This window comes from Choloepus didactylus, chromosome 7 (genome assembly GCF_015220235.1).
Source record: "Choloepus didactylus isolate mChoDid1 chromosome 7, mChoDid1.pri, whole genome shotgun sequence".
NCBI lineage: Eukaryota > Metazoa > Chordata > Mammalia > Pilosa > Megalonychidae > Choloepus > Choloepus didactylus.
Window position 1 is genome coordinate 22,589,213 of NC_051313.1, and position 16,189 is coordinate 22,605,401.

The following is a 16,189-nucleotide window of genomic DNA, read 5'->3' on the forward strand; positions in this document are numbered from 1 at the left end:
CATAATGTTGGGAATTTGCTTTGAAGCAATCCAGTGTTGAAGGTTAATAAACGACACCAGATTGCCCATGAGTTAATAAATGTTGAAAATTGTTAATGTATACATGGGGATTGAACTTTCTTATTTTTCATAATAAAAGTTTTAAAAAGTTGTAATGTGTTATGAAAAATCATAATGCCTGACTGGACTTTTAATTTTAATTTTTAATTTTCATCTTCTTGTCATCACTGATGCCAAATGATGCATGAAGAATACTGCCATCATCTTACCCAGTTCTACTTGATCTTTCTTTAATTCTTTGCAGTTTCTAATGTGCTTCTTTGGCACCACAAGATAATGATGAGGTGCTGCTGGTTTGATATCTTTGAAGCAAACCAGGTCTTCATTCTAAAGGAAAAAAGCATACCATTTGTTATTCAGGGAATTATTAAAAATAATTTTTTAATGCTCTCCTGTCATGGCTTAAACTTCATTAATCCAAGTCTGATAGGGAAATGGTACTTAGGTTACAACTAAGCACCACTGAGCAAATCAAGTATTTTGTGATTAAGTATTAAGTCTATAAAGACAAGCTTTAGCTGCCTTCATGAGAGGCTCATTTATCGCAGGGAATAAAAAGGCTTTTTATAAAGTCACTAGCAAAAAACCAAATGAGTGAAGTTCATTAAACTTCATTACCAACAATCCCAGAGCTTTTTATGCATTATACATTTCTCCATCTCTATCCTGAGGTGTTTTTCACTCTCCACATGTACTTTTAAAGGTCTGTCTACAGAATCATAGCAGGATTGATAAATTCCTTTTTACATTTAATTTTTTTCCAAAGTAGCTTTTTCCTCAATTATAAACAAGAATATCATCTAATATCTACTGATCCAGGGGTTAGATTTTAAACATTTTTAAAGCAATTATATATAAATTTTCTTTTTCTTTATTTTATGTTTACTTAACACTTGACAGCATTAAAAACTCTTTGACAATCTAAAACAGACCCCAGTACATTATAATGTTATGTGCCTAGTCCACGAGATATATGGCATCAATCTTCTGGTTTACATGGCTCCACCCAGTAATATAAGGAAAAGGAAAAGGAAAGGAAAAAAAAGAGTTTTTCAACCTGTTAACATCTGAGTTTCAAGCTTTTCCAAGAGAAAATCTATATTTCCCAAACAACCTTATTCAATACTTCATATAAAAATATAAAGTCAAAATTAAATGAAATCGGTATCACAGCAATTTCCCCCTGAAAAATTCCCAGAACGTATTGTTGCTCATTAATTCTCCATTCCAGAAATCAAAACTCAATTTGGACGAAGGCTTCTCATCATGCCAGTAATCTTGGTTTCAATGAGGATAATGGTGAAGGGCAATGTCCATTTTGCACTGTGATCTTCCTTATCAGTATCTATGCTTTCATCTATGCTTCAAGTTCAAGTCAGCCAGCCAGTGAAACCGTACTTTAGAGAATGGGGCTTTTTGTCTAGTCAGTCCCCAGCAAAGCCATGACTGAAATGGAAGGCAGCCAAAAAGGTGTTAAATATCTCTTTCCTATCTCAAGACTGCTATATAATGTCAATATCAATTTATCAAGATATTGCTTAAATATTCACTTTGTTGTTGTCTGCACTAACATGCCTTCAGCCCAAAAGCTGCCAAAATGTGGAGGCACCACAACATAAAAATATTGATTTTTTTTTTTTTTCCCAGCTATTAAGTGTAACTTGCCTGAAAGATGAGGGGGAAAGGTAATCACTTTTAAGATCATGTGGTAAACACAATGATGGATCAACCTAATGTAGAATGAGCTAGAAGGAAAATACAGAAACAAGAAAGGACTAAATTGAGGTGCCCTACAGAAACAGGTATATGATGATGTGTTTGGAAGAATATGAGAATCTTTCATGACCCCAAAATATCAGGAAAAATCAATTGCTGCTTTGTGTTAATGTATTAGGGAAAGGAAAGGAAAAGGATCCGTGTGCCATTTTTGGGTTGATAGAAGAGAAAAGTGAGAGGCTTTTCAGGAGAACCAGAAAAATGATAGAGGTGGCTAGGGGAAATGTATGCAGTATATTCCCCTAACCCCAAGAGAAAATCCTATGACATACTGGGGAAAGGGCTGGGGTTTCTACAATTCATGGACGGAGGTTCAGATCTGTTTTGTTTTGGTGTATATATGTAAGAAGAGCAATTCCAAAAGGCTGGATGATTTAGAGTACCCCAGTGGATAATCCTAGAGGAACAAACAGAATAATTACATCATTTAAATCCATTCTTGATCATGATTTTTCTGCCTAGTAGTAACGTTAAATATTGATGTTCATGGAATGTTTGAAATAAGAGTAAGAACAAAAACCACAGCGTTTTTCAACATTTAGTTTTCCATCATTTCTTTAATGTCTCCCAGCTAGAGAACAATTAATATTGGGGGTCAAACTAACACTGTCACAACTGTACTCTCAGATTGGTTCATAACACAACAATTTTATTGTCTTTATGTCCTCTTAATTATGGCATTAACTTTTAAAAATCTAAAAGGTAATTCTTTCTGGTACAACATATATCTTAATAAGAACTTTGATGTAAATGAATTCTACCTCACAGCAGGAACACTTTAAATTCATAGAACAAGAAAGTGCCAGTCTAAAGAATAAGAAAAAATTAAAGTTTCTAAAAATCTGCTCTCTTATACTGCATGACTCAGTCCAATAGAGTTCCCTTTTCTCCCAACCCGCTATCTGAAAGGTTTTGTTTGCCCAATATCATATATGAATAGATTATTTTCCCAATCCTTATGAATAGAAAACTACCAATCTACATAAGATAACTGCCATTATCACCAGGAATAGATAAAATTCCTGTCAGAAGCAAAGAAACTTTATGTTTTAGTTAGTCTCGGCCGTGATTAAATTATGGTTTCCCTTAAGTTTTCAAAAATATTGAAAACTGACCCTCTGATGCCAACCTCTTCCATTGCTACAACTAATGCAGCCATTATTTAGCTGGTCATTTTAAGAAAGACTATTCTCCTATGCCAAAGATACACTGGCAAAAATATGAAATGATGTGTCTACAAAACTATTTATTGCAGTGTGCCCTGTGACATCAAAAGATTTAAAATAACCCAAATGTCTGAGATTCAACTAGGAGACTAGTTGAATATATTATCATAAATCTATACATGGATTACTGTGCAGCTACAAAAAGGAATAAGAAAAAACTTTATATACTTATGAAATCATTTCTAGGATACATACTCAGGTTTTTAAAAAAAGATGCAGGAGCATGGTTATGCTACGTTTCATGTAAGAAGGGAGAATACAAATATAGACATACACATTCATCTTTACTTACAATGGATTCATCTTTACTTACAATGGAAGGACAAATTAAAAAATACTTAAAAAAAAATGTTTCTTATAGGAGAAAGAAGGAGCAGGGTAGAGATGACAAGGAAAGATGCTAGACTTCTCCATTCTTCCAAAAACAACATCTTCCAAAACTTTACAATTTTGGCTTTGAAAACATGTAAATATTTAACATGCATGTGGTAGCTTTATGTTGTTGTAACCAAGAAAAAGCCATGTTCTTTTAATCCATTCCTGTAGGTGTAGACCTATTGTAGGTGGGACCTTTTGATTAGATTATTTAAATTGAGACATGACCCACCTCATTCAGGGTGGGTCTTGATTCTCTTGCTGGGATTCTTTTTAAGAGGATAATAGACAGACAAAGCAGAGAGAATTTCAGAGAAAAGCCCCAGAGAAGCTAAGAGAGGACCCACAGAAAACAGAGAAGAAGCCACTGAAGCCAGAGGCTAAAAGGAATGAAATCCAGGAGAGAAGGACCAGCAGACACTGGTCATGTGCCTTCCCGTGTGACAGAGGTGTCTCAGATGCTGGCAGCCTGTCTTCAAAGAAGGTATAATCCTGTTAATGTCTTAATCTGGACATTTTCATGGCCTTAGAATTGTAGACTTGTAAGCTAATAAATCCCATTGTTCAAAACCAGTCCATTTCTAATATATGGCATTCTGGCAGCTTTACCAAACCAAAACAATGCATTTTGTAACTTAAAAAGAAAAAGGAAAAGGAAACCCTAAAAATTGAAAACAAACAGAAACAAATGAACCTAACTGTATGCTATGTTGGTAGCATAACCACAAAAGGAAAAGAGTGGTCTGAAGTGACATTAAAGTACAGAATTTTGACAATCCATCCCTCATGACACCCACTAAAAAATTGTTACTAGCAGCTTTCAATCCAGATCATAGGCGAGGTTCTCAAGTGTGTGTGTATGTAGATGTGGAGGGGGGATGTGCCATATTCATCTTTTAATTCCAATGGAAGAATACATAGCAAGCGTGCAAAAAAGCACTGAATAAATAATAGCTACTTAAATATAAAGATGAAACTACTGACACTCCCTCTTCTACCCCTTAAACAAAATTAGCATGTTTTTCAGGTTTTCAGACACCTTTCCGGTAACAGAGATGGATTTTCCATGGTCTTTTAGTCTCTCCTTGAAAAATAGTTTGTTTATGTTGGAATTGTGGCCATTGATTTGATTAGACCAGTGTTTCTCAATCTTTCTTCATTATTGCCACTGTTCACAACCCCTCTTCCCCTGCTACAAGGAGTCTTTTTAGACATTTTTCTTCCTTAAGCCTTCTCCCCATCCCATGATATTTTAATACCACAGATATACTGTGTACCTGTTTATGTCCTGTATTGTATATCTGTACTTTATGCATAAAAAGAGTAATACTTCTTTGCACCTCCTATCCCTGCCAAGAATACATTAATTAGACAAAGAGCTGGTCCCTCTTCACTTCATTATCACCACTAATACTAAACCATCTGGGCTAACCAGCAACTTAAATACAATAAACTGTGGTCCATCCTCAACCTCCATTCCATTACTTCTGTGCCCTCTATGCTACAGAGGTTAAAAAAGCTAAAAATCCCAGATAGGGTTTAGATCTTGCCAATTAGATGTACTTAGGTACTTTGGAAAGCTGACCTGAGGAAAAGCTATCTTTCTGCTGTTTCTGCTATTTTCAGCTGGCAAATAAGGTCAGTTCTAAGACTACAGAAATAGGATGTATTTTCTTTCTTTTTCCCCCAGCAGAATTCCAAAATGTATTCCCTATCTTCATGGGTATCAAGAGATGAACATGAGACATTCATTTTTTGTTAGAACGGACTGCCAGTGTGGACTTCGCAGGTGTACCACGACTCTAGCAGTTTTTCTCAACTGGGGGTAGAAATATGTGGGCGCTTTTTGGCTGCAGATGCTACCGGAATTTTCTGTCTAGAGGCCAAAGATATTAAACTCCTGAAATAGGTGGAGTAGTCCTGCACAACAAAGTAAAGTTAAATCCCAGATTCCAGTAGTACTACCATTGAGAAACACTGCTCAAAAGTGGTAGCCGAGGTTGGGCAACATGGCAGCACAGAAAGATGTGAAATTTAGTTCCCTAGAGCAACCAGTAAATAGCCAGAAATAACTAGAAAGCAGTCTGGAACAACCATCTGGGCACATCTGTGACCAGACACACATCGTACACCAGTCTGGAAAGGGTGGAACAGCTGAGATGGCAACATAGAACTGGAAATAAAGCCCCCAAACTGTGGAGCTGGCACCCCTCCCCCACCAGCACTGCAGGCTGAGTTGGAACACTTCCCTATGGGAAAAAGAAGTGATTTCTGCTGGGAGCAAGGGAAGGTAGCTCAACCAAGCTCCAATCATAGTTTGAATTAACAAATCTGTACTACCAAATACAAGCTACGAGCACAGATAAAGCCAGAGCAAGCAGGAAAAGAACACTAAGGTCTCTCCCAGCAGACAGGAGGCAGCACTGATGGCATTTTCAACTGTCAGCACTAACCCAGGCAAGGGTGGAGTTGAGATAGTTAGAGAGACAAAGGAAGAAGTCAAGTCAAGGAGATAATTCCCTAAAGGGTTTATCCTCCCTAAGAGAAGAAGGATGGGGTCCAGCTCAAGTGACCACCTTCCCTCAAAGAATTCAGACCTCAGGACCTGGGGAAAAAGAAAAACAAAAACAAAAACAAAAACAAAAAAACAAAACAAAACACAGAAACAACTTAAGCATGGCTTCTGATTCACCCTTGGCCCCTGACAGGGACAGGGTCTGCTGAGAATTAATAGCACCACACCTCTTTATGCCAGTAGGGAGATGAGAGCTGACAAGCACCACCTGAAGGGCAGGACAGGAAAAGCACATTGTCTAGAGGCCTAATAGAAAAGTCTGACAATCTTCTGGGGCTCATCCTCAGGAAATATGATACTGATTACACTCTCCTCCTGAGATGTGGGCCTGCCTGATCAGGGAAAATCTGATTGGGGTAATCAAAGAAATCAGATGCCTAGACAACAAAAAATTACAATTCACATAAGGAAAAAGGAAGATGTGGCCAGTCAAAGAAGCAAACTTACACTTCAAATGAGATACAGGAGTTGAAACAACTAATTAAAGATGCTCAAACAGATCTTCTAAATAAAATAAATGAGCTGAAGGAAAATGTGGCAAAAGAGATGAAGGATATAAGGAAGACACTGGATGACCATCAAGAAGAATTTGTAAACTTGATAAAACAAATGGCAGAACTTATGGGGATGAAAAGAAAAACAGAAGAGATGAAAAACACAATGGAGACATACAACAGATTTGAAGAGGGAGAAGAAAGGATTCATGAACTAGAGGACAAAACATCAGAAATCCTACACACAATAGGACAGATAGGGAAAAGAATGGAAAAATATGAGCAGAGTCTTAGGGAATTGAAGGACAACATGAATCACATGAATATATGTGTCATGGGTGACCCAGAAGGAGAACAGAAGGGACAGGGGACAGAAAGAAAAATGGAGGAAATAATCACTGAAAATTTCCCATCTCTAGGAAAGATATAAAATTACAGATCCAAGAAGCACAGCATACCCCAAACAGAATAATATGAAGAGACCTACTCCAAGACATTTAATAATCAGATTATCAAATGTCAAAGACAAAGAGAGAATTCTGAAAGCAGCAAGAGAAAAGTGATCCATTACATACAAGGGAAGCTTGATAAGACTACATGCAGATTTCTCAGTAGAAACCATGGAGGCAAGAAGGCACTGGTATGATATATTTAAGATACTGAAAGAGAAAAACTGCCAACCAAGAATTCTATATCTGGCAAAACTGTCCTTCAAAAATGAGGGAGAGTTTAAAATATTTTCAGACAAAGACACAGAGACAGTTTGTGAACAAGATACCAGCTCTACAAGAATACTAAAGGAGCACTACAGGCAAATAGGAAAAGCAAGGAAAGAGAGGTTCAGAGAAGAGTGTAGAATGAAGACTATCAGTAAGGGGAAAAAGAGAGAGAGGAAAAGAAAAATAAAATAAAATATGACATCTAAAATCCCAAAGACAAAGTGGCAGACAGGAGACATTATGTTGAGTGAAATTAGACAGATGAAAGACTAAGGCTAGGGGCACGTATGACTCCAGAAGGAAAGATAGAAGATAAAGACTAGGATTATATAACTTAACGAAACCTAGAGTTGTCAATAATGGTGATTAAATGTACAAAAATAAGAATGTTTTTACATGAGGGAGAACAAATGAGTGTCAACATTGCCAGGTGATGAAAACTGGATGGTATAGGGGAAAAAATAAATCAATGCAAACTAGAGTCTATAGTTAACAGTAACATTGTAAGATGTTTCCATTAATTGTAACAAAGGCAATACACCAAAGCTAAATGTCTGTAAGAGGGGGATATAAGGGAGTGGTATGGGATTCTTGGTGGTGGTGTTGTCTGACCTTTTAATTGTATTTTATTTTTATTTTCCTTCTGTCTTTTATTTTTTAATTCATTTTTTTATCATCTTCTCTCTTTGCAGAAGAAATGGAAATATCCTCATATAGATTGTGATGGTGAATACATAACTATGTGATTACACTGGGAATCACTGATTGTTTACTCTGGATGGATTGTACAGGGTGTGAATAAAACTGTTTAAAAAATAAACAGGGATACAAGTGCTGGAGAAAATGTGGAGAGAGGTATATACCTATTTCCTGTTCGTGGGGAAGTAAAATGATGCAGCTCATCTGGAAGGCAGTGTGGTGGTTCCACAGGAAGCTAAGAATGGGGTTGCCATATGATCCTGCAACTCTGTTATTGGGTGTATACTTGAAAGAACTGAGAGCAGGGACATGAATGGACATTTGCACACTGGTGTTTATGGTGGCAGTATTCACGATTCTCAATGGATGGAGGTGGCCTAAGGGTACTGACTGATAAACAGAATGGTGAACTGTGGTGTATACATACAATGGAATACTGAACAGTGGCAAGAAGGAACGAAGTTGTGAGGTATACAAATAGGTAAATGGAACTTGAGGAAAGTATGTTGAGTGAAATAAGCCAGAATTGAAAAGACAAACACAATGCCTCACTAATATGGACTAATTATAATGTGCAAACTCTGAGAGTTGAATCTGAGAGTATAAGTTATCAAGGGAAGGCTTACTATAAAGGCTCCTAGATTATAAGCTCTTACAACAGTCACATCCATTCATCAGCTGTAATGGTTATTTCTAAATTCTGAGATGCTGAGCTGTTTGTGTATAACTTAGTCTGTCCCTATAACTTTAGATATCTGTGTGACACCTGAGACTCACAGCCATAGTTCGGAAGCTATGAATGTCAGCATTACCCTATACAGCAACTGTTAAAAAAGCTGAAAAAGATATCAGACTTCAATTAGAGATATGAATGAAATGGACTTGGTTAGGACTAAGGTAAATCAGACTAAAGGATAAAAGATGATATTAACTGTGTTTTAAAACTTCAACTTCTATGCGAGACCAAAGGAAGAGATGTTGGTTTGGTACAAAATCTTTATTTTCTGTAGCACACTATATAATTTATCTTGTATGTTCAGTTTATTCAAACACCATAATTACATGGAACCTTGAATAGGGGGTGAGATCTGGTTGGTTTATATAGGTTAGCGTGAAGACCTGATTCTCTGCCTTTTATTCTCTGCCCAGGGTAACTTGGGCAGAGAATAAAAACATTTGCAAAGCACCCTTGAAGGCCTGGGGGGAAATGTGCTAAAATTAAACTTCCCCACCTGGGGATTTCCTGATACTCTTGCAAGCATTGGGGACTACCAATTTAGTAGGCTGAGCCCTTGATCTTGGGGCTTGCCCTTATGAAGCTTATTACTGCAAAGGAAAGGCTAAGTCTATTTATAATTTTGCTAAGAGTTCAACCCCAGAGAACCTCTTTTGTTGCTCAGATGTGGCCTCTCTCTCTAAATCAACTCTGCAGATGAATTCACTGCCCTCCCCAGTACGTGGGACATGACTCCCAGGGGTATAAATCTCCCTGGCAACATGGGACATGACTTCTGGGGATGAGCCTGGACTCTACATCACAGGATTGAGAAAACCTTCTTAGACCAAAAGGGGGAAGAGAAATGAAACAAAATAAAGTTTCAGTGGCTGAGAGATTTCAAATGGAGTTGAGAGGTCATTCTAGATGTTATTCTTATGCATTACATAGATAACCCTTTTCAGTTTTTAGTGTATTAGAATAGCTAGAAGGAAATAACTGCAACTTTTCAGCTGCCACCCAGTATCCTTGGTTCTTGAAGACCATGATATAATTATATAGCTTACACAGGGTGACCATGTAATTGTGAAAACTTGTGGCTCACACTCCCTTTATCCAGTGTATAGACAGATGTGTAGAAAAATGGGGACAAAAAGTAAATGAATAATAGGGGGGGAAGAGGGGTATAAGATGTTTTGGGTGTTCTTTTTTACTTTTAATTGTATTCGTATTTTTATTTGTATTTTTAGTTTTTGGAGTAATGACAATGTTCAAAAATTGAGGTGATGAATGCACAACTATATGATGATACTGTGAATAATTGCACAGTTAAGACAATTGTATGGTATATGAATATATCTCAATAAAATTGCATTTAAAAAAAAGTGGTAGACACTGATTCATTGCTGTATCACAGCTAAGGAGGTTTCTTTCTGAAGTCAAAGTTCCAATGGCAGTCACCTGAGATCTACCTTCTGACTGTGGCAGAGAAAGTAGTGCTCCAGTGAGCTAGTTCTGCAGTGCTGTTCTGTGTATCGTTCTTGGGCACTATTCCAAAACTTGCTCCTCCAGCCCTTCCAATGACTTTTTAGCAAATAATTCCCTTTATGAAATCAATTTCTGCTTAAAATAACTAGAATGATTTTTCTTTCTACAAATGAACCCTGACCAATAGATATCTAAAGCAAATAAAAGGAAATAATGTTCAAAATAACATTTCAGAACCATGCCCTCTAAAGCGTTAAGTCAATTTTGATTAAAGAAGGTAGAGAATGTTTAAAGTAAATTATCACTGGGCTGTTTCCTTAGTACGGTCTCAACAAAGGTGAAAATAAACATCTAGCCCAGTGTTTCTCCACTGTTTTTTCATTTATCGCCCCTCTAAGTAAGGAGTCCACATAATGCAGGTAACTCCATTATTCTAAATCAAATTTTCTCCTCTGCACTAAACAATAAGTAGGCCCCACTTTTATAAACCCAATAGTTCATGTTTACAATGAAATATATATGAATTAATATATATTATATAAATACGTAATTTAGAGCATACAAATTAAACACGTAGGTGATTATTCTCTTTCAAAAAGATTAACCTTAATTAGTGAGCTCTTATGTATCCAATCATCTTAGATTCAATTAGAAAAAGATACACAACTTTTAGGAGCAGTATTACAAAAACATTTGTATCTTGTTTATGTTCTATATTACATGGATATTGTATATTTTCATCCTGTGTGCCCTAGAGTATACATTACTTAAAAGTACTGATAATGTCTTATTTCCTCTATAAAAAGGTCCCAGGGTTCTTCTTATAGTTTACTCTGAGAATGTTCCTAACAGTGAAAAAAAGGAAGGAAGAAAGCTGTGATAGAAGAAAGCCATGATATAATTTTTTACAGTACCACCCCATCTCAATACCTATTTTTAGACAAACAAAGCTTTCCACAATAACTATTATCTACTTTCCACTAGTTTTCTCTTTAACATTGTTGGTAGAGTGTGAAGAAGTTAAAAGCAGTTTCTAGCAATATAAGAAATGTTGAAATCTGTGAAGTTAAAAAATTCACTTACCTCTCTCTCTCTAGCCTAATATTGTATGTAGTAAAATAAAGGGTGAACGGGGTAGAGCTACTTCTGATTCTATGAATCAGTACAGCAGAGGCCTAATTTAAAGACAGAGTACTAATTCTTCCTCCCTGTCAGCTTGCTTCCTGTCTTCACTTCCTTCCCCCATTCAGCACAGATTCCATGGTCTATTATTTCAACCACTCTCTTGCCATAATTCTTCACTCCCTTGCCCCCTGCACTTCCAAACACCTAACCCCAACTCTGAGATGACATACCTGCCCACTTCGTCTGAACCTTGATTTAGATTGCTGCTGGAGGACAGAAAAAAAAAAAAAAAATCACACAACTGAGCAGACTGACATGATTTTAAAGTGAATGGTCTCAACCTCAACAGACCCTCACCGCCATACAACAATCCTTCAGTTTCTCTTATCTTCTCTCCTGGATTCCAGAGGACAGCTACTTCAAACTTTTTCTTCTAACTAACCACATAATTTGCTCCTTCATCTCCTTCAGGGCTTCACTTAAATGCCATCTTCTTACTGGAGCTTTTCCTACTGCTTTTCAAAAGTGCATCCCCCTTCTCTTTATTTTTCACCATCTAATAACTATATTTTACTTGAATCTGCTTATTGTCTATTTCCTGTAACAAGAAGGTAAGCTCAATGAGGGCAGGGATTTTCTGCATGTTTTGTTTACTGCTGTACCTCAATGCGTCATACAGCACCTGGCACATAGGAAGCACTCATTCAAATACTAAGTGATGAATGAGTAAAAGAATTTCCTCTTCCCAAGAACAAAGTGCGGGATACTGATTACGTGCTTCAACCTGGCGGGCCTGGGCCGGGGGACCGGATCCACCCCTGGGGAGGGTAGTGGGTACGGGTGACAGCGCCCTCCACAGCCCCCCGGGCCTGAGAAGGTGAGGCCGGAGGCAGGCCCCAATTCCTCACCCAAAACCAACCGTTGGAGGAAGCTTGCCGGGTAAGACCGCCTCCCTTGTCTAACCACTCAACCCCTCCGTTACAATGCAACGTCCCCTACTGCCAGTGCGCATGCACCAATCATTGTGCAACACCCAACAACCAACCTCCGCGCCCTCTCAGAACCAATCCAAGCCTTTAACCTCTACAGCTACCCCGCCCTCTAGACCGCCCGTTATAAGCTTGTACTCTCCCCTAATAAACTCTCTTGGTTTCTTCACCCTAAAAAGAAACGTGTCCCGCCTGTTCCTTTCTCGCCGCCCTCCATACTTTGCACGCCTCCGCCGGGGACCTGGCCAAGTCCCCCGCCTCGCCCTCGCCTCCGGGAAAGAGCCCCCGCCGCCGGTACCCTCCGAGCAATCCTGAGAGCCTAGGATTTAGCGACCGGCCGCCACCCCCCCCCCCAGACGAATCTATTGCGACCACACAAAGCTTTACCCCCATGGGACATCATAAACCTCTCTCCATTGACTCATCCCCACCAGGGTTTAAACAAAACTGAGGTCTTCACTGTCTTTAAAAGGCTCTCTCTTAACACCCATCTCCCCCTTCAGCTACTACTCCCTTTCCCTCCTCCCCTAGATTGCCAAACTTCCTGTGAGAGTTGTCTATATTTGCTCTCTTCACTTTTTCATCCCCCAGATTCTTCTCAATCAGCTGCAATCTGTCTTCCCCTTCACCACTGCACTGCAATTGCTCTTCTCAAAGTTACTTAACGTCACCTTTGGGATGAAACCAGTCCTAATCTAACTTGGTCTCTCTGCAAGCACATGAGAGGGTCACCAAACCCAGACCTGAGAGTTAGGGCAGGCTGAGATTGCTGACAATTCCTTTCTTCTTGACATATTACCTTTTCTTAGCTTTCTTAGTTTTCCTTCTGTTTGACTGTTCCTACTATCCCCTTTGCAGATCCTCTTCCCCTTGCTGCCCCTTATAATGTTAGCGTTCTTTAGGGTTCCATATAGACCTCCTTCACTTCTACTCTATACCCACTTCCTGGGTCATTTCAATTCCTGTTTTCAATTCCCATCTATAAACTGATGATTCCTGTTATCTGGGCTAGAGAAAAAGACCTCCCTCAAGAATGACAGACTGTCCAACCATTTAATGGACATCTCTACTTAGATGCTGCACACTCACTTCAAACTCTTTCCACTACTTCCCTGGCTATCTGTTCTCCTCCTGTATTCCCAATCTTAAAGAAATAGTCCACCACTACCAGGTTACCCTAGCCAGAAATCTGGAAGTCATCCTTGACTGCCCCCTCTTTCTCTTCCTCATTCTCCTACATCTAAATCAGGGATTCTCAACTTTGGCACTGCTGATATTTTGGGCTGGATAATTCTTTATTGTGGGGGCTGTCCCAAGCATTGTAAGATTTAGCAGCAACAATGGCCTCTACCTGCTAGGTGCCAGTAGTCTCCCCCCGCCCCTAGATGTGACAACCAAAAGTGTCTTGAGATATTTGCAAAAGTCTTCTGGGGTGCAAAACTGCCCCTGGTTGAAAACCACTCCAACAGCCTAACTGGTCTCCATGCCACCAGACTGGTCCCCTCCAAATCATTCTCCCCAATGATGCATGAACAGTCTTTCACAGAGCAAATCCCTCATGTCACTCCTTAACCCCCTTCTCCCAACCCAGTATTAAATACTTTCAGGACTCCCTTCATTCTTCTGATAAAAACAAAATTCCTTAACATGAATTATAACACCCTCCATAGTCTGGGACCTTGTTTCCTTTTCGGGCTCAACTTTCTCCCCATTCCCTCAAATGCTACACTCCAATCAGACAAAATTTCTTTTGGTTCTTCTATGGCACAAAGTTCTCTCTTGTCTCTGAACCACTGAAGGTTTTTCTATGTGGGACATTCTTCTTCTCCTCACCAGGTCAACTTGCACTTGTTTCTTCCAATCTCTCTCTGGAAAGCCCTCCCCAACACCCTCAAGTCTTGGTTAGATGCCCTTCACACCAGCTTGCGAAATACTGCAAAACCAGCTTGTCGTTGCACAGGGCATTGTACTGGCTGCCTCCTCTGTATGCATTCCCTGTTTAAAATATAAAGTCCAGACTGGGACTGACGTTTATCTTGTTCACCAATGAATCTCTAGAACAAAGTGTTAAGGAGGAATCCATTTTTAACCAACAAATGAATGATTACACTAAAGATGCAATCTTTGGAGGTGATTCAAAAGTTGTTTCTTTAAGGACAAGTAGAACTGGTAGAACAATGTGTGTATCAGATACCTGCCCTAAAATATCTAGGCAAGATTTCAGTTCTCTGAAAATTTCCACATGCCACAACTGATAACACTTCCAGTAAATGTATTCTTCACTGGAAATCAGAGACTATTAGTGTGATCTCAGACCCCTATCCTAGCCTTTTTTCATACAATCTAATAAACAAAACTTTCACAATTACCATTATCTATTTTCTATTAGTTTTCTCTTCAGTTATTGGCATTAGAGTGTGCAGAATTTAAAAGCAGTCTCTGAGGCTAAACCTGCTTATAATTGTGCCTAAGAGTCTCCCCAAGCGCCTCTTTGTTGCTCAAATGTGGCCCTCTCTCTTTAACTAAGCCACCTTGGAGGGGGCAGGTGATCTCGCTGCCCTCCCCACTACGTGGGACCTGACTCCCAGGGGTGTAAATCTCCCTGGCAATGCAGGATATGACTCCCGGGGATGAATCTGGACCCGGCATTGTGGGATTGAGAACATCTTCCTGATCAAAAGGGGGATATGAAATGAAACGAAATAAAGCTTCAGTGGCTGAGAGATTTCAAATGGAGTCAAGAGGTCACTCTGGTGGACATTCTTACTCACAACATAGATAACACTTTCTAGGTTTTAATATATTAGAATAACTAGAAGTAAATACCTGAAACTACCAAACTCCAATCCAGTAACCTTGACTCTTGAAGACAATTGTATAACAATGTAGCTTACAAGGGGTGACAGTGTGATTGTGAAAACACTGTGGATCGCACTCCCTTTATCCAGTGTATGGATGCATGAGTAGAAAAATGGGGATAAAACCTAAATGAAAAATAGGGTGGGATGGCGGGTGATTTGGGTGTTCTCTTTTTTTAATTTTTATTTTTTATTCTGATTCTGATTCTTTCTGGTGTTGAGGAAAATGTTCAAAAATAGATTGGGGTGATGAATGCACAACTAAGATGGTAATGTGAACAGCGGATTGTACATCATGGATGACTGTATGGGATGTGAACATATCTCAATAAAACTGAATTGAATTAAAAAATGGACCTCCCGCCTACACCCGCGGGGCCTCGCCGAGCTCGGAGGAGCAGTGGGGACCCTACCCCGCCCACACCCGGGAGCCCTCCTTCTGCGCGTTCTGATTGGCCAACGGGACACCCGTCCACACCCGCCAGGCCTCCGGGAGCTCTGTGGGGGCGTCGCGACCCCGCGCCCACCCCGGACCGCGCGTCGCCACCCACCTCACAGGGCAATAGTTCGGTGCCGGGTTCCTGCCCCCGCGCGATCCGGCAGAACACGCACTTGCTGTCATAGTCCTCGCGCTCCGGTGACTCTGAGGCGGCCCCTGAGGTCTCCGTTGTGGACATCGTAGGTCGTGCAGTCGCCGCTGCCTCACGGTCAGCGTCTGACATGGTGCTGTAGGTCACCTGCTCCGCCGCCATCACGCTCGGCCCCCGCGGCTTAGCGAGCACAGCCGGGCCCCACGCAAGGCCCGCCTACCGCACCGCCTACGTCTCACCTCCAGGCGTCGCCCCGCACCTCGCGATGGGCTGGGCGGGGACACCGACGCACGCGCAGATCCAGGCTGCAGGGAGGTGTTGGTGCGGCTGGTGGCCACTAGGGGGCGCGCGAGGGCCCGGCCTGGCGAAGCCGCTGCGGGAGACGGGAGTTGCCCCGCCCCCTGAGCCGCTTCGGTAAAGACGCACGACGTCCGCCAAGACGTCGGAACGCGGCGTGTGGCGCGTAACCTGCTCAGGGCGCGCTAATGCTTGGCCACGTA

The 16,189-nt window shown here is 40.3% G+C and overlaps 1 protein-coding gene across 1 annotated transcript in view; it reads right to left on the reverse strand.

Moving 5' to 3' along the window:
- HINT3 (histidine triad nucleotide binding protein 3) overlaps positions 1 to 15,942 on the reverse strand; it is a 30,623-nt gene extending 14,681 nt beyond the window's left edge. The window contains exons 1-2 of the mRNA XM_037844485.1: positions 15,651 to 15,942; positions 270 to 387 (exon numbers count right to left, since the gene is read on the reverse strand). Of these exons, the coding sequence (XP_037700413.1) occupies positions 270 to 387; positions 15,651 to 15,851 (319 nt within the window). The 5' untranslated portion in view covers positions 15,852 to 15,942. The remainder of the gene's footprint in view (positions 1 to 269; positions 388 to 15,650) is intronic.
- Between the last annotated feature and the right edge of the window lie 247 nt (positions 15,943 to 16,189).